At 39.4% G+C, this 19,394-nt stretch overlaps 1 protein-coding gene across 1 annotated transcript; it reads left to right on the top strand.

Annotated features, from left to right (window-relative positions):
* The first annotated feature begins 679 nt into the window (after positions 1–679).
* Positions 680–19,058, top strand: limk2 (LIM domain kinase 2). Its single transcript, XM_032515137.1, has 16 exons — positions 680–998; positions 1,300–1,396; positions 7,958–8,093; positions 10,745–10,854; positions 11,380–11,565; positions 11,796–11,901; positions 12,753–12,967; positions 13,082–13,268; positions 13,390–13,476; positions 13,970–14,101; positions 14,635–14,691; positions 14,876–14,941; positions 15,341–15,515; positions 15,624–15,679; positions 16,354–16,511; positions 17,751–19,058. The coding sequence occupies exons 1-16, from the start codon at positions 983–985 to the stop codon at positions 17,962–17,964; spliced, it is 1,998 nt and encodes a 665-aa protein (XP_032371028.1). The 5' UTR covers positions 680–982; the 3' UTR covers positions 17,965–19,058.
* Positions 19,059–19,394: the final 336 nt, after the last annotated feature.

Genomic DNA, 19,394 nt, shown 5'->3' with positions numbered 1-19,394 from the left:
TCAAGCCTGAATTTGTAATTCACTGCACCCTCTTTGTGGTCAAAACGAGTTACTACACCGGGGACCCAGGACCCCAGGGGTCCCTAGCCCATTGTTCACTGTATTTTAATTGGTTGTACCATTTGATGATTTGCAAAATTATTTTGAACTGTGTCAAAATGTAGTTTAGTTCATTATGGTACATACTATAACTAAAATACCAACAAATTGCATATAGCACAAATTAAGGTGGTACCAGTTCAAATTGGTGTATCAAAGAAATCTGTGACCCATCAGAATGTGTTACCGTAGCGCCGTCCAACCTGCCGCAAATCATCACGTGACTGCAGCGGAAATAGGGTAGAGACCTGTCTATGGGCCTTTCTAAACACTGAATAAAAATAGCGTTTTTTTCACTGTTTGTCTCGTTTGCTATTTCAGGTCATTTAAGACCATTGCATGAAAAATGACAGAGCTTTAGAAACATCAAAACGTTACATGTAGTCACTTTAAAGTGAGTTCCTCTGTATGTTATTGAAAATAACATAACATAACGCATAACATTGAATCTCAGTTATGGAAAATGAATGCAGTCTGGAGTGGAAGGTGCGAAGTATTCCTGTTGGCACAAGATGGCGCCACTGTTGCTTCTTTCCTGTTTGAGGCCAACCCTCAGCTGTCTCCTGCTTCCAGGTGCTGAAGTTGAGCCCTTCCGCTCTCCGTACAGGAATTTGAAGACTGCATTACGTCAGTTGTCCTGCCAGCGGCAAGAAAGCAGCACAGTCCGGAGTGTGGTCACTTTTTTTTTTACTACTTTCTGTGGAGAATTAAAGGGATTTGTGCTTTTTTTTTTTTCTCCTGAGGAATTCAGAGTTTAGAGTTCTGTCCGTTCTGGGTGAACGACGAGGAGGAATGAAACTTGGAAGCGGCGCATCGCAGCTCTCGTGCTCCAGTATGAAAAGTTTGTAAAACGATTTGAAAGTCGACGACATTCAGAAAGTAGATGGAGGAAACAGAAGGTGAGGAATATCTCAGGTTGTGACTATATACTTGGGAGAGGTTACATTGTTTCCGTTAAAGCAAAAATATTGTAGTCTTATCGTTTTACACGGTGAGTTGATACACTGTTGCTAGTTTAGAGCTTACCTTCGTGCAGTTTCAATGTTAAGTCGAACATACCTGTTGTTTACTCACTTTCCCAAAAATAGTAGGGCACTTTTACCTATTGACCCAGAATTGTAAGCATAAAATGCTACTCGGGTTTTAAGTTAATACCCTGTCGTATTTGTATTTATTTCTTTTCTTATTATTTTTTTACAGGTACAGATAATTGTTACTGTGCGGGATGTGGAGGAGAAATACAAGACTCGTTTCACTTAAAAGTTCTCCAGGACACCTGGCACAACGCATGCTTTCAGTAAGTGTTTCAGTTCATTTCAAACACGCCTGCAAGTACTCTGTGTACTGTAATAAGCTCAGTTTGGTTAGTTAAAGACTGATAAGTTGTTTTTATAGAAAGAAGAGGGGAAACAGTTTCATTGACATTGGACACGATTGTTTTATTTTTTTCTGTTGGTGAACCTGCTCACTGCTTTCTCTGTTTGGCTGTACTTACAAATGGCCTTGTGGATAATCCCAGAAGCTTCTGTCTTGTAGCCTCAACATGGGCCTCCTAGATCTGTTTTTTAACAATTGGCCATTGTTTTTGTGACTCTATGCACAAAATACACTATGTAGGATGCCATGGTACTGTCACAGTTGACACACCTCTGTATGGGGATGGTCCAGGGTCTTATATACAGATTGGTAAATTAAAAGGTCCTAATATGATGAAAGACTTTGCCCAGACTCTCTGCCCCTACTCTGAGGCTTAATGATTGCCACACTGGAACGCTCAGGTTTTCACAGGTCACCGCCCCATAGTGAGATACCTCCTGTGGGGCAGTGAACCTGCGGCTGGACACCAACACACTGTACATGCCAACATCATATATCACTTATAGGGTTTTCCTTTAGTAACATTCACTTGTTCTCATGTGAGATAAGATGGCTCAGATTTTCTTTTCTTTTTTTAAACTGACAGATGTTGATCAAACAATAGCTTGCCAAAGCTGTCATGCGCGGTTTGAATTGACTGCAAGATTGCAGAGTTAATTTTAATGAAAAGAGTTTAGTAGTCACCGTGCCTTATTTGATACTAACATTATAAAACAGATGATAAAGGAGTCGGTGCCTAAATCTGTGAATGTGGCTTATTGGAGCACAGCTCAAGCCACATACTGTAGAGTATATCCAAAAATATGACTGGAGTCTGGCTGCAGAGGACTGCTGGCATGTCCAAAAAGCATCAAGAATAGAATGCATTTAATTATGATTGTGTTGTCTGTTTCTGAAAGAAACTTGAAGAAAACTGAAAAGTTTAGAGTCAATATCCAGCAGCACACAGTCCTTACATAACTTGGGTTTTCACATCTCAGAGGCAAAGTTCCTAACACAGCTGTGTTATTGAGCATTGATCCTCTCCCTCCCTTTTGTACTGTTATACTCCCTCACTTTTAGACAAACATGCATATATAATATTGTTGTGCGTGTGTGGAAAGACAAACTGCAGTATTGACAGTCAATACTTTGTTCCTTTGAGGTGTGGGTTCAGAATAGAGATGCATCTATCCAATACTTAAAAACAATATTGGGCCGATACTGACTCAAATACCTGGAGGTGTTGATGACAATGGGGCCCATTTATTCAATTCTACGTTTGCCGCAGATTACACATTTGCATACTACACAATGTGTCAGTGTGCTGGTAGACCACATAGCTGAGGGAGCTAGTTTGGTTTAATTGCGATTAAAATGGATTTAATTTTATGCCATCAGTTTTATACTGGAATTTCAATTCGTGTTTAAGTTTTTTAAAACTTTTTTTTAATACATTTCAAAATTAAAAACAGTGATAAACAATTACAAACAATACACTGAGGCTGGGAGCACGTCCCAGGAGCAAAAAATACAGAGAGAATAGACGGGAGGGAGGGAAGACAAAACAACACATGCAGACACAGACAGACACAAGGCGAGGGACCAGACACCTGCACAAGTTAATGAATTCCTGTTCAAGTTTTGACGAATGTCTTGCTGTATTTAAAAGATTTACACTTGAATTGTAATTTCTGTTTATTTTGACTATTTTCTACAAAGCTGCTGGTTCACGATTTATTATTTAAAAAATAAATAAACAATGCAATTATTTTCTTTGTATTTATTCCTTACATTTTGTTTCCCAAAGTTAGGAAAGGGATGTTTAGTCAAGCCTGATGTTGCCTTACACATACATTAAAAGAATGAAAGTTATATCCACACAGTGAAGCAAACAGCATTTTATATATATATATATATATATATATATATATATATATATATATATATAAAAAGGTATCAAAAACTGGTACCAGATTGGTACTCGTTATCAGCCAATACCCAAAGCCCAGGTATCCGCATTGTGACTGAGAAGTCAAATCAGTGCATCCGTAGTTCAAAATTGTCTTTTTTATCACAAGGGTTGAGATTTCTCTGCCCAGTAGGAATCAGACACACTAATCACAGCTCACAATTATGTTTAAAGACTTGTTAAATTGTACAGCAAAATAAAATACTTTAATGTGACACCCCCTGTGGTGTTCCTGTTGTCTATTGTCCACCCTCTCTGCCACTCTTCCATTTATGTACCTCCACCTTGTGTAACATTCTTACAAGCTAGCTAACATCACTCATGAACCAGTAAACCTGGAAGTGTTATTGGGGCCTATAGATAACGGCACACTCCACTTTTGCTGTGCTCTGCATTCCTAGACAGCGATTCAGCGGTGTGAGTCCGCTGTCTCAGACACTGACAGCACAATCCATGTTTTTCCCCAGAGAAAGCTCCTTTCATTCCAATCTTGTGCTTCACTCCAAGTGTATAGAGCTGCGAATATTATCATCATAATAAAATATTTATATTTAGTCCTATTCTCAATTAATTTTTGTGCAGGAAAATATGAAATTGCAAATACACATAACAAACATGCATGTACATAGAATCCACAATTACATTTTGAGAAACGTTTTGGTGCCACCTTTCTTACACCTCATGTTTCAGCAAAGTCATAGCAACGGTCTGTTATGCATAGTAGTGGTTTGCTATTGAGTAATAACAAACAGTAAAATCTTGTAATTGACCGATGAGAATCAAGTATTCAACAAAGCCGTTTATTGAGACATGCAACCTGAGCCTAACAACAAGAACAAATCCCTGTCCTTGTGATATGAATGGAGAAACAATTGTCACTCTTCGCTCCTTAGAAAGAGGTTTCTTGAGGACAACAGTCACACACCCAATGATAACCATCCAATTATAAATGAAACACTCCCTCTTTAGGTCTTCAAGGCCACATCTACTATTTCCACTTCATACTCCAACAAAGGAATACACTCCAGCCGGAATGTGGATTTAAGGAAATGAGTAATGTTTACTTTGTAGTGTTTGTGTAGGCAGGACCATTGCATTGTTCATTGAAGAACCACCTGAGTCTGGACGCCCCTCTGTTCACCACCAGGCTGTCTAAAGGGAAGTCAGGTGTTTTTATAAGCACCCTTACACCACTTACAGGGACATAATGGGCAATAATTATAGGTTATCAGCTGGTTTGTCTAGGAATGCTTTTTGTTCAGATCAGGGCGATCAAGCTGGAGTTTTTTGTTTTTCCTGCCACACCTGGACAGATATGGAATGTCACCAGTTTGAATACTGCACTCTTTTTTTGTGTGCATATCTTTTATCTGATTAGACCAAATGGGTGCCTTGGTATCACCAGGCATACTACTAATCCTGTTGTGTATGCTGTAGCTTGACCAATACCATATTTTTGGGGCACATACCAATGGCTATAGTTTAGAGTTAAAATATTGACTAAATGTGCAGCATTTTTACAGCACTTTTCTACCTTACCGGACAAGGTGCTTTAAAATTTGCCTCTCATTGTCCCATTTACACACATTCATACACCGATGTCAGGCAAGCTGCTGGCCTGCCATTGGAGCAACATGGGGTTTAGTGTCTTGCTCAAGGACACATGTGGACAGAGCTGGGAATTGAACCGCCAACCTTGTGGTTAAAGGAAATCTCGCTCTACCTTGATAGGCTGATATAGTTTGGAAGTTTAGTACTGCAATTTGTTGTCCAATTGTCCAAAACCATTTATTGGTTAGGTTGTTTTGTTTTGTATAATTTTGCAAATTATTTATTGACTATGGTCTTATTTAAATAGTTTCATAAACAGAAACTACAATCTGCACCCAGACTGTTTGACATCATTCAAACACAGACGCACACAAATCAGATGAGTGTCCTTTAGAGCAGCAGCACAGCTACCATTACTCATGCTTACTCTTTACCTCAGCAAACTTTCACCTCTGCTTCCCCTTATCACGTCAGTGTGATGAATCAGGCTGGAGTCAAGTGACCTTGTGTTCATTCTTAGTATTTGTTGGGTCCATCTCAGAAAAACAAACTGTTTCCACACATTATTGTTATCTTCTATAAGGGCATTAACATGGATGCCACATGATGTAAAAAGACAACTTGTTCTCCCCCCTCCCCCGCTTGTCTCTCCACAAGAGACAGACATGTGGTCTTCCCTCTACAAAACGGTTCCTTCTTAGCTAATGCCAGAAAACTTTGAAATATCTCGAATCTTTGCCAAAGTCAACAAGCCTGGATCAACTATACCTGCAGTGCAGTGAGCAACGTGATGCATGAGGCTCAGCCGAGAGCTGCTGCCAGCACTGCATCCCTTAAAATGCATAAAAACCACATTCCCAGGAAAAAGCAATATTTCTGACATTTCATTTAATCTTGCATACTTTAAATGGCATAAAACATACATATGGTCATCTTAATATTCTCATAGTCATGAGCATGTGACCATTCAGGGAACAGTTTCCAGAAAGGCAAAAGCATTAGCAGAACTCTCCAGTCTCGTTGGGTAAAACCATAGCCGTGAATTAGATATAGTTGTTAATCAGGAAGTCGTTACAGTCAGTTGAACGTTTATTTTGAAGTCAATCTTGAAAGCAACCTGTGTTTTGCGTCACGCCTACTATGCTACTTTTGATCTTAATCTGGGGTTCAGGTGACATTAGTCCTGTGCACAGTTTTGCACTCCCGTTCAATTACAAAACAATGTCCAGACAGAAGTGACACACATCATGTATTGTCTCTTTCAGCATCTTTCAAGGTTCAGAAACAGTCGAAGCGTTCACAAAGTCTGAATGCAGCAACATTAACTTCTTCTCTGACAGAGAAGTTTATGCTTGATTGTATTCTGCCAGGCAAACCTGCTGTCACCATTATGCATAACCAGTGCAGCTTGTTCATAGCTTTCAGGTGCTATCCAGTCTTCGGGCAACTTTAGCATTCCTTACTCTTGAGGAACGTTTTGTCCCAAAGTCACAGCCAAAATTGTCCCTGTAATCCAACAAGTATCTTCTTGGATGACAGCTTGGAACAATCAGTTTTTATTATGCAATAAAATGGAATTATATAAAGTCTCAATATTTACATTTTTCTTTTTTGAGCAGTTCATTTTGTAGCACTGCAACTGAATTAGACAGTAGATAGTGACTGCAAATATGCAGATCAATATACATCACATGATTGATATATGCTATATAGTTTGCACTTTGAGCACAAGGTTAAAAAAATCCTTTTTTATTATTTACATTGACATAGATAAGAAAATTCTCAATGAGAAGTTCGTGAAGTAAGCAAAAGCTGCACTATAAACAACCAGATGATCTGAGGACTTTGTCCCTATAGAGATTGTTTTAGAGTTTGTTGTCAAAGTGTTATTGCAGCTTTTCCCTCAAATGACTGGATCCTATCAAGATGCTGGAAAATGGGAAAGTGTGTGGCAGCCTTACTGGTAGTGTGCAGAGGCTAATCCAAAGGGTCGCTAGAAAAACATGCTTTCTGTTTTTCCTACACTATAACACTGCACAAATAACCTCATACATGTAAGAGCCAGCACATCTCAGGAATGAGGTATTTACTGTGCCCTTCACCTTCTTAAACTCAGAGAAAAGAACATTGTCGCCGTTGGGAACATGCCCCCAGCTATTGTTCCTTTCCCGTCCAACCTCGGAGAGGAGAGTGTTTTTCAGTGGTTTGATTTATGATTTCTTCACAAGCTCTCTTTTACTATTTCATACCATTCGCTGGTATGTAAAGTATGTAATATAAGGAATTAGTTTTGAAAAGATGTACAGATAGGTTACCTGGTTTGGGTGATTGATCAAATGTTTAACTCTTACAAACTTCCTAACTCCCTTTCCCCCGCTTTTTTTTTCTGTTTCTGTTTTATTCTTAGTGTTTATGTGGTGCTCAGCTCTTACCTTATTCTGTCTTATAGTGCTGAAATATTTTTTTATACCCATCACTTCATTTTCTGATAATTAGTAAATTGATAAAAACAAATAATTGATGTTTATTTGGATTGGGAATGTATCTATGAACTCAAATGAAATGCTACACATTCCTTGGTTATAGCCTCTTAAACGTGATTTATTTCATTGTAGACAAAACGTGCTACAGATTAATTAATAATGAAAATTATTTTGTTGCAGCGCTACTGTCTTGTTTAACATGCAAGTTGATCACGTTAACCTGTGTGAGACACAAAGTACTATCATGTGATTAGCAGTGGAATTGGTGCATCACAAGGATCTTTCAGATCAATACATACCTTTTGAAATTATGAACCGGTCTTTGAAATACTATGCCAGGCTTTTGAGTCTCTGTCATATCCACTTTGAAGGGGATTGCTTTCATGTTGGAAAAAGTCCCCCACTGAAAGCCCTCATCTCTCTCTCTCTCTCTCTCTCTCTCTCTCTTCATCATTGTTCTCTGTTCATCTGACCAAGACTGTTTTTGCTCCCTCAGGTGTTCTGTGTGCTGTGACCACTTGACTAACTGGTACTATGAGAAGGAAGGCAAGCTGTACTGTCGCAAACACTACTGGGAGAAGTTTGGAGAGCTCTGTCATGGCTGCTCTCTGCTCATGACTGGACCTGCCATGGTAAGTCTGCTCAGGGTGTGGTGTATGAAAGACGTGGGCATTTACCAGGCAGCGAGGATGGAACAAAAAGGCCCTATGAAGCATAGCAAGGGACGTGTAGGAAACCAGGGTATTTGAAATTGTACAAGGAACTTAAAGTCAGGATAACTTTGATGTCTTTGACTACCTTAGATTATGACCAATCGCCTCTCGCAATTCTCTCAACTTTATAGAAGTGCGATGCTAAATTGCTGAAGTGGTCTTTTAATGTTAACTTGCTCTGACACTCTAAGGGGTAATTTTGTTAAAGATCAAAAAAATGACCAGAGTTGTCTGCAATTTCTTTCTATTTAAGTTTTTTTTCTTCTTCTGGTGTACCGTGAACATCACAAACTTCCAGGCTGTAAGCCTTTGTTGGTTTGTGATGGGGTGAGGCTTCAGTATAATAAAGGGCAACCCTGGGTCAAAACTATTAGTCTGCTGCCACATGTGCCAGGCTTTTAAAGTCTCCCTCGCCATGATCGTGTAATAAAAGTTTCCTCCTACTTATATAATACCAGAATGCCAATGGAGCATGTCAATTGGGGGGGATGAAGGATGAAGAAGACCACACTCTTCCTTCTCTGTACAGAAGTTCTCCACAGTTCACTTCCCCAAGTACACAGAGGATTGAGAGAAGATGTTCCAACATGAGCCCACCATGTTCAGTCCTCTGTGGTGAGGTGGCTCTGTAGATATTACCCACAGTCTAAATTAAATGTTTTATTTGATGAGCAATATATTTAGGAAGTTTCTAATGTAACTGGAAATAAGAAGATGGGATTCAATCATATGTAGAGGCCAGTGCACCTTGAAACCATATCTTACAATTTAACAAGTATGCAAGAAGTCATGGTAGATTTAAAGTAACCAAGAAAAAACTGTAAAAGTCAAATCTGGAGTCAGGGAAACTGGCGTATGTTGAATTGAATCCAAACGCAAGCCCGCTTTGATTTAGCATTTACAAGTTGAAACATGAAATTCAGGTGGCAGCAGCTCTTGCTGGTCACAACCCCGGTCACTTGTCGAACATGAAGCCAGACCGAAGTTTTTCTTTTTGCCACCAAGCAACACGCACAATGGGCTCTTCTATTTAGTATTGGCATCCTGCTTCATCGGCCAGCGAAGCCAAGTGTTTTTGGCAGAGATGATTTGGCAGCGCAGCCTCTCAGGCAGAAAGAGAATCGGTGTGGGCCATCAGCAGAGGAGGGTCATGCAGAGCTGCTGCTGCTTGTTAGGCATTCAAGTCCAGAACACTATTGTTTTTGTACTGAAGATGGTTGTGGTATTTTTTAGCATTTAATGTCATTTCTCTACTTTTGCCGTCCAGTTTCCTATCTCCCAAATGAGATTTACTAAATTGTTCTTCACTTTGATTTTGTTTTGCTAAATTTGTATGTGTATGTGTGTTGCTCTTGAAGCCAGAGGCAGGTTGTGACTGTGGTTGGCCGCAGTGGTTCTGCTCTTGCCTTAAAGCTAGGGAGTTACAGACAGACTCCTGACATGTCACAACGATTTGGCTGACATCACTCTAATCTCTGTAGCGGTGACTCCTTTACATGCACTCACTCACTGACTCAGAGGAAAAAAATATTGGTTTCAACTTTCAATGTTTTTAAATTGCATAAAACTAAACAGTGATTGTTTAGATGTGTCCTACATCCATACTACATTCTAATATTAAGCAGGTTTTGAGTATTTGTGTATTCACACCAGAAAAAGTGACAATAGTCAATATGACAACCCTTGATTGTTTGTGCTGTTGATGGACATTATGAATGGGAAATGGAGGAGTTGCTCACAGCTGGAAAAGATGAAAACAAGTTATGAATGGTTTTGAAACAGGAAGTATTATAATTATAAAGACAGTTTAATTGACAACGGTGGACGTATTCTATAATTTCCTTTTTAGTATGAAAGTGAACTATTGTATTATTATACTGTATATCATAAAGAAAATACTGTATACTCTTAGTATGTCATATGGAATTGGGACACATCCTGTGTTTTAAAATAATTCCTAACTCAATGCTATTACAATCTCTATTGAAGAAAATCTTCCTGTAATTATGATTTTTAACCAGTTTTGGAAAACTGATTTTTCCTCCACATCACTCATGTGCATGTGTAGATTTGTGTAGACTGAGTCAATATTAAAATGTTGACTTAACACTCATAATTTGACCTGAAATCAACATTTTCTGTACTGAGGTATGTGCATAATTAGAGTACCTGTTTGCTGAAGGGGAGACACATTATCTCATCTTGCATGAGAGAGAGAGAGAGATGTAAAACATGTCACCTAACTTTAAGAAAGGGAAATCAGGCGAATTTAATGAGAGTCAGCACATGATCGTGAGCTCGTTTCAGGTAGTTGAAAGTGAGAACGTCAGACCTGTAAAGGTAGGTGACATCATAGCAGATTCCAGACAGCGTGAGAGCGAAACAGGTGTTACGACGGGGTCATTGCTCACAGCGGGAGGAGGGCAGAAAGCAACATGCAGCACAACACTCATCTCTGACAAGCAAAGTGTAGCAATACAGGACAGCAGCCTCCCCATCAGCATATTACTCCTTGCTGCTTCAAGTCTCAAGGCGTTTTGAAGATCAACCCATTTTGTTTGTGTTTCCAGGTGGCCGGAGAACACAAGTATCACCCAGAGTGCTTTGTGTGTCTGAGCTGCAAGGTGGTGCTTGAGGACAGGGATACCTACGCCTTAGTCGAACGATCCAAACTCTACTGGTAAGACACCTGCACAATCCTTTTGAAAGCTTTCTGTAATATAGACTTAGCTTTGAAAGGAGTTGGGAACACATGCAGCTGGCAGGTTTTCATGTGGGTTAACATTCTTTGAACACCAGTCTCAATATGTATGCTAATTATATAATGTTGAACTAGGTTGTAAGTAATAGTGTTACTGAATGTGAACATCCTTTTTAGTGGAGTTCTAGTTTGTGCTTGTTAAAGAAACCATATTGTCATATGGAGGCATGGATGGTATTTAATTGCAATGCATTGTGACATCTTCACTGTTCTTACTCTTATTCTAAATGTGTATTTCTTTTTAGTTAACATGTTAGTTTTTTTTATATCCAAAGCTGGACTATGAAGAAAAACAGGGTTCCTAAGTTAATGTTCAGCCACTGTTAGTTATTAGTCGTTTATTATTCCATGACCGCTTCAGTTTTACTCAATTGAAAAGTAACTTAACAACAAGCACATGTTCGCACATGTAGTGATTCACCTCCCTTTTCTGTTTGTGTGCAGCGGAAAGTGCTACAAACAGGTTGTTCTTACACCCATGTTGGAAAAGCGCTCACACGACTCCGTCCTAGACTCCCTGCCCCACACAGTGACGCTCATCTCCATGCCCTCTGCAGCCAACGGCAAGAGGGGCTTTTCCGTCACAGTGTTGAGGGACGTCAGCGGCTCAGCAAGTGTTCAAGTCAAAGAGTAAGTGGGACCTGATGGAGGCTCACCATCGTATCTATTTTGCTGTTCTGCTGTGGCAGCATGAGTAATGTCAAACAGATTACAGGTTTGCTAAATAGCAGGGCACTGTGTGTATGCGTGTCACTGCAAGAAAGGTTATTGATTGGCATGATGTAACTAGTGTGTCCCAATTCTCTTTAAATCTATGGTGCTAACACTCACATGTAGGTGTTGGTACTTATTTGTTTCAGAGTCAGAGGGATGCTTATTAGTCCAGAGGTCCGAAATGCCATCCATGTTGGGGACAGGATCCTGGAGATTAATGGCCTTCCTGTCGGGACACTGATGCAGGAGGAGGTGGGTTTATTCTTCGCGCACATCTGATACTCATACACGAGTTATATGTGATCTGCAATTCGTCAAAATAGTGTTGATACTAAGGGCACGTCCATTACTTGAGTGCAATTTGCAGACCTACGTTCTTTATTATGCATACAACACATTCAAATGTAATTTTTGTCATTCCTTACATTCCATCATTTAAACATTCTTCAGCTGGGAGAGGACAGTATGTGAAATGACTGCACCCAGTACACCAACCTCAAAGGTTACATTTGCTGCAATGATGTTGCTTTAATCAGTGTTGAATGTTAATCTGTTTCAAAGTCAAGTCCTGTGAACTAATCTAAGTCTTCGGCTGTTTTGCTTTTGTAGTAGAAATACAATCCGTTACCAGTTTATTAGGTACACCTAGTTAAAAGTAATGTGACTTAATACAACAGTCCTGCAACAAATTCTACCTTCATGATGGTTATAATCAGTTTTTTTTTTTATTATTGTTTTTGAGATGTGTTGATTCAATTTGGCCAGTCAGTCATTTTGGAAGCTGTTGTTAAATTATATTTAAAGTGCCTTATACAGACAGGTTTTTCGACAGCTGATAGACAGCTGTTTGCTCTAAGTGAAATCATTATTTCCAGCAGATGGCATACTTTTAAAAGGATTTATGATTCTACTATCTCATAAACTAATGAATATGAAAGAAAAACATAAGTAAATTAGAATAAACATTATTGGTATGATTAGATATTCAGTTAAAATTGAAATTTTTTCATATGACATGAAATTGTGGAGAGTTTACTGTAATATATTCCCAGGAACTAATCATTTAAAACTCCTTCACACCTAACATTCGTTTGTTTGTTTAGGTGGATGATCTTGTTCACCGCACCAGTCAAACGCTGCAGCTACTGATAGAGTATGACCCAATCAGGCAGCGTTTGGACCGGCTCAGGCTGGGATCACCAAGAACTCGGCTGGGAGTCCCAGCCACCTCCCGCATGCGTCTGTCCTCACCTTCTGACGCGGTCCTGGAGAGAACCAATGAGGTTGAAGAAAGTACACTAAAAAGGAGGTCTTTGAGGTACATTACAGCAGCCAAAATCCACACAGCTTACACATCGTGGGTCTCTAATGAACAAGATTTGAGTACATATTTTTTTAAAATTTCAAATCAACCGTATTCTCTGTATTCCAGGCGCAGTAACAGCATATGTAAGTCACCCGGGCCAAATTCCCCTAAAGAGATGCCTTTTATTTCACAACACATCGGCCGCTCTGAATCCTTGAGATCCTCCAGTAGCTGCTCTCATCGTATCTTCCGGCCATGTGACCTCATACACGGGGAGATCTTAGGAAAAGGCTTCTTCGGACAGGCCATCAAGGTCAGCCTCCAACTTGCAAGAGTTCTCCAGCCTGTATTTGACTTCTACCATTAAGGCTTTTTTTTTTTTTTTGGCTCATTGGATTCAAGCAATACAAATGTTGCTTTTATCCCACTAACAGGTGACTCATAAAGCCACAGGAGAGGTGATGGTGATGAAGGAGCTGATCCGTTGTGATGAGGAGACCCAGAAGACTTTCCTAAAGGAGGTTGGTGATCTGCAGCAGGACGCCTGCGCTTCATCACAGACAAAAGATTCAAAATTCAGAATCCTTTTTTAATCCCACAATGGGGAAATTCACACTGTTGCAGCAGCAAGGGATGAGAGGAAAAGTAAAAGACACTTTAACACACAATAATAAATATTAAATAGTAAAATGTATTTTAGTAATGTTTTATTGCACGTTTTATCAGCCCTGGTGTGTGTGTTTTGTCCATGTGGTCTACTTGGTCTGCATGGAGCTTTGATTTATCAAACTCACAGCTGAAATCCTGCCACATGTTACTGGAATTACCTCTTTGTACCTTGTTAGTTTAAGGGATTCGCCATTGTCTTGTGGAAAAAAAGTTGTCAAATTTTTATTGTATTTAATGTTTTTTTTCCTTGGATTACATTTTTGGGAACCGATAAGAGATTATCGTCTTGCAATTGTATTTGTAGACTTCTTTTTAACTCTATCTCTGTTTCTGCCTAATCTTCAGGTCAAAGTAATGCGATGCCTCGAACATCCCCACGTTTTAAAGTTCATTGGTGTGCTATACAAGGACAAGAGGCTTAATCTGATAACTGAGTTTATCGAGGGAGGCACGCTGAAGGATTTCATCAGAGACACGGTGAGTTAAACTGGTTAATTCCCTTAACCTCTTCCTCTCGTGCTTCCCAGTGGAACACAAAACAGCCTTCAGTGGCCACAAAAAGAGCTGTGTGCAGCTCCGAGTCGTGTTGAAGGGGGCTGCCCTGAAGTAAACTCTACATTAACAGTGAGCTCTCGGCTCTCTAGTGGGCTGGCTGGCATGTCGACTGGCCAAGTCGTGGAAAGAGAAAATTAGTAGAAAGTGTTTCCAGGTGAACTTTGAAGAGCTTTGCTCCCCCTCCTTCCACAGCTGACTGTTTTTCAGAAGCAGTTCAGTTTAGTGAATGGTCCAATGAGGAGAGAGAGAGTTTATTTTTTGGTTGTTGTTGTATGTGGGGGAGGGCCAGTTTTTAGGGTTAATCTTGTTTACTGCTTATTTTACAGACCTTTTCCTATCTCTACCTTGGTGAATTTTTTTTTTGTATTTATTACTCTGTTATGCATTATGGCCCCTGAGGGAGCTTCTATTCATTTCTCTCTCTTGTCTTTTTTGTCTTCACTTGGGACTAACAGGATCAGTTTCCATGGGAGCAAAGGGTGAGCTTTGCAAAGAGCATCGCTTCTGGCATGGTGAGTTGGCTTCTTGTAAAGACATTACTATTAGGGAAATCTTTGGTTGCCCAAATGTAAGTAAATGTGCTCTACGGCACAGGGGGAGGATTAAGATGTGTGGATAGTGCTGGCAAGGTTTACTATATAAAAGTGAATTTTCTAGCACACATAAATCTTACCCTTCTTTTCTCTTTTGTTTCAGGCCTACCTTCACTCAATGAGCATCATCCACAGGGACCTTAATTCTCACAACTGCCTGGTTAAACTGGTAGGTGACATGGCATCTTACCAGCTACTACACGTCATAAAATCTGAACAATAACAATAAAGGGTGGAAACGATTTGTACATTTCATGAACGGAGTAAAAGTTGGTGTGCATTCATTTGTGAGAAAAAGTAGTTCCCAGCCCTGTGATTTGTTGTGTTTATATAGACAACAATAGTTAAAGTTTAACGTGAACTTAAGACAATATTGCATTATTTTAGCAGATTCCTTGATATTGGAGAGAATTTCTTCTTCCACAAACAAAAAATCCTGTCTGTTTACATTTGGTCGTCAGATCCACTTTTGCATAGTTATACCGGAAACGTATACATTTTAGAAGTGATATGGCTCTTTACTGTACACCAAGTTCAAAGTGAATTGTTGAGTGTCATCCTTCAACAGGACAACACTGTGGTCGTGGCTGACTTTGGACTGTCCCGACTCATAGTTGAGGACAAAGTGAAGCCTCCACCTGATAAACCAACCACTAAGAAGAGAGTGTTAAGACGCATTGACCGAAAGAAGCGCTACACTGTTGTGGGAAACCCTTACTGGATGGCTCCAGAGATGCTAAATGGTGAGCTGCAGACAAATAAAAGAAGTATCACCTTGATTTACAGATGATAATTCCTTTTGTTCGTCAATGAGTACAATTAGTTTATCCTTTTACTTGATGTTATTTCAGGTAAACGCTATGATGAGAAGGTTGACATTTTCTCCTTTGGAATTGTGCTCTGTGAGGTAAGAATATGCTGATTTTAGATGGATGGAGGGATGGATGGATATTGATCCCAAGAAAAATGGGAAATTACGCTGTTACAGCAGCACACGTAAATCAGTTGCACAACACAGAACATAAATATAAATGAGATACTAGGAAAAATATCCATACATACAATATACATTAAATAATAATACGAATAAAATAAAAGAACAAATATATGAATATATACAGGATGGGAAAACCAAAATGTGCAAATGCTTAAATAATATGCTAAAATGTATGCTAAATGTAATTCAACCAATTGTGCAGGTTGCACTTAGTGCAGCAGTGTTAGATTATCTGCTTTGATTTTCTGATAGCATAGTTTCTGATTGCAATGCCTTTTGGCAGGCAATTCTTAAATCCTGGATGTGGGAGCTTCCAGGAAAACACCACTTATAGTTTATTAAAGAGCCTTCTCCTTAAATATGTACTATCAGATCATGACAACACAACATTGTCAAAACAATGAATTGACAAACAACATTCAAGTCTCTACAGAGCAAGAATGCAATTATGTTCTTAGGAATTTTAGACCGTTATGTGCTGGAACATGTTATGGCTTGTAATTTATTAACCGTGATATTTCTAAAGTGCGTGTCTACTTAAAAAATGGATTGATGCTTACCTCCTCCTCTGTCTTGTGATCCAGATCATCGGAAAAGTTAGTGCAGACCCTGAGTGCCTCCCCAGGACTTTGGACTTTGGCCTGAATGTTGGCAAGTTTGTGGAGAAGTTCCTCCCTGAGGACTGTCCACCAGCTTTCTTTCCACTGGCCGTGGCCTGCTGTGATATCACACCAGACAACCGGTGAGCACCTGCACCTGCTCACCTGCTGTTATTGTAATGGAAAATAACTTACACTTTATTTATAATGAAAAGCAGTAAAAGAGTGTCTAAATAACCTGAACAAGGCCAAGTCAAGAGAAAATAATATTTATCCCTCACTCACATGGCCAAATGTATGCTCCAGGCGTTGTTATGTCTGGGGATCCGTCGCTACAGCCCTGAATGTTGTATGAATAGCCCCGGATCTCAAAAAAGAGGTTTGGGTTCTCTGTATGTCATTCAAGCTGTCAATCTACTTTACACTACTTGGCATGCACACAGTTGGTGTGAGTGTGAGTAACAGAAAGAGACCACTATTAAGACTGTGAAGCTCGACCAAAATTGATGTGTGTGTGGAATGTGCCCGAGTCTCTGTAACATAACAGCCTGTCAAAATGAATGGTGTGAAGACAGCCTATGTAGTATGATTTATAGTATGTAGTGCATATCGCTTCATCATGATTGTAGGTGTTGTTTTGTTTTATAACTTCTGTTGCAAAAAATTATGGTGTGGCTCCAAAAATTAACAGAAGCAATGTAAAAATAATTTTACTTTAAGTAAAAACTATAGTTTTATAATAAAAAAAAAACTGTTAAAGTCATAGGAGACAGACAGATTTGAGATGGTGGAGAGGTACTATAATCCAAAAAACTAATGTTAACATACAATGGGTGAAAGAAGTACTTGGATTTTTAATTTAAGTAAAAATGGCAATACTTTAATGTAAAATAAATAGGTTGTTCATACTTTGTATTAATAATCCAAATCTGCAAAGTAACTAAAGCTGCAAAATGTAGTGGAGTAAAAAGTACAATATTTCCCTCTGAGATGTGGTGGAGTGGAAGTATAACGTAGCATAATATGGAAATACTTAAGTACCTCAAAATTGTACTACCACTGGCAACATAAATACATTTAATAATATGTTTTTCCAAGTCTATTCAATAAGGTTCAGGCTAATACTCCAATGTCCTCAAATCCTAGAAACGCCCCTGGTGTCCGCCTTCACCTGGATGAGATAATATCCAGCAGCCAGTTATTTGATCTCAAGAGTCTGTAGGAGCAGTGGGGGAGAAAAACAACTTCCAAAAACAGATGGCATCTCGACCTGCCTGCAGGGGCACGCCTCTGCTGCCAGATTGCTTCCTCATGTTTTCTCTCAACCTCGTCAGTCTAGTTTTAACCTTAAACCCCTTTGTGTGCCCTCCCTTCTCCCTCAGCCCACCTTTCCAGAAGCTGGAGGACTGGTTTAAAGCTCTGTCACTCAACCAGGAGCTGGGGATCCCCCTGCCAGCCGAACTGGATGAACTGCATCAGAGAGTGAGTCGACTCCACTGGCCTAAAGGCGGCTCCCCATCCCAGAGCACAGATCAGTCATCAACCCCAACAGCAGTGTCTCCAGACTCTTCCAGCGTGACAGACAGTGGCACCTAGGGCCTGTGCCTTTTTTCTTTGACCCCTCTGAACTGCTGCAATAATACTGGGGATGAGAAAAAGAGGGAAATTGCATTAAACCCGAGCCATATTAAAACTGGATAACCTGAGGTAGCTGGACCGATCTCCCTGTGTGGGACCTTTACTCTGAGAGTGCCAGTGAACGGCAATGTGGGTGGGAAGACACATTTCAAAAAGATAAATGTTAGATACAAAAAACATTTTTTTTTTACCCTACTAAGCCCCCACTCAACACACAGAGTTGTGCCAACGTTTACTGCATATATAAACAATATCAACTTTCTTTGGTCCTTTCCTCCGACAAAAGACAAACCTCTTAATAAGGTGGAAGTCCTCGATGAGTCAGAACGACAGTAGTTTGTTTTTCATTCTTTGAAGTTGTTGTTTTGCCTTGTGTGGCATGCACATGATCGATGCTAAACCACCAAAGGACTCACTTCACTTCACTTCAGCAGCAAAGAAAACAAAGATGCTCCACAGTCAGTGAGTGTGGCCGATTGATTGACAGGTCCAGGTAAACAGCCCAGGACTTTAAAAATCCAGGTGACTTTTACCAGCAGTGGCAGCAATACACACACACACAGTGACCCCAAATGGCACAAGTAGGCAAAGGAATGTTTTTCTTCTAAGCACCACTAATGTAGTTTTTGACGAGATGGTTACAGGTATGGTTCTGTACTTTGTAGTTATACGATTTTAATTAATTTCTTACAATGATAAATGAAAACTATTTAGAGTTTTTGCCACACCAACATTTTGTTCAAAGTTTCTATCAAACACCCAATGCCTATTTTATGAAAAAAAAAAAACAGAAGCTCTTGTGTAAAGTAAGGCTGTAATTGTCAGATATGATCACGCAACAGTTGTCAATAAAATATTGCTTTGTATAGAACTGGATTTTTTTTCTTATGCAGTGTATATATATCGACGGTTCTAGATTTGTAGATTTTTAGACATTTCATCAACGATGGACGTTTTTGCCCTTTAGCTTTCATCATGCAAGGTACTGACGACCAAATGTAACCACTATTATTTATATCACTGTAGTGTTTAATAAATAAACCTTAAAGTTGCCTTTTTATTGTCACTCTTCAATTTTGCATGCCAGTAAACACACTTCTGCTACAATTTAGTTCGGTCTTTCCTTAAATTGCACTGCGAAGAAACTAAGTTTTCTTTTTCTTACATGAGATCAGTTCACAGCAATAAAGGACAAACTGAAGTTATCATTTTCTATAATTTGTCAGGGAATTACTTGATAAATAAGTCCAATGACTTCAAATTTTAACAAAAACGCAATTGTTTTCCTCTATGAAAATTAAAAAAATAATTTAGAAAATGTACTGATTACAGCTATTTTTATAGCATTTGGCTGTTACATAACATACTGTACATGTTTAAACACATCT

Source organism: Etheostoma spectabile, chromosome 5 (genome assembly GCF_008692095.1).
Source record: "Etheostoma spectabile isolate EspeVRDwgs_2016 chromosome 5, UIUC_Espe_1.0, whole genome shotgun sequence".
Lineage (NCBI taxonomy): Eukaryota > Metazoa > Chordata > Actinopteri > Perciformes > Percidae > Etheostoma > Etheostoma spectabile.
The sequence above is the reverse complement of the archived record's forward strand: the minus strand, read 5'-3'. Positions and strand labels throughout refer to the sequence as shown.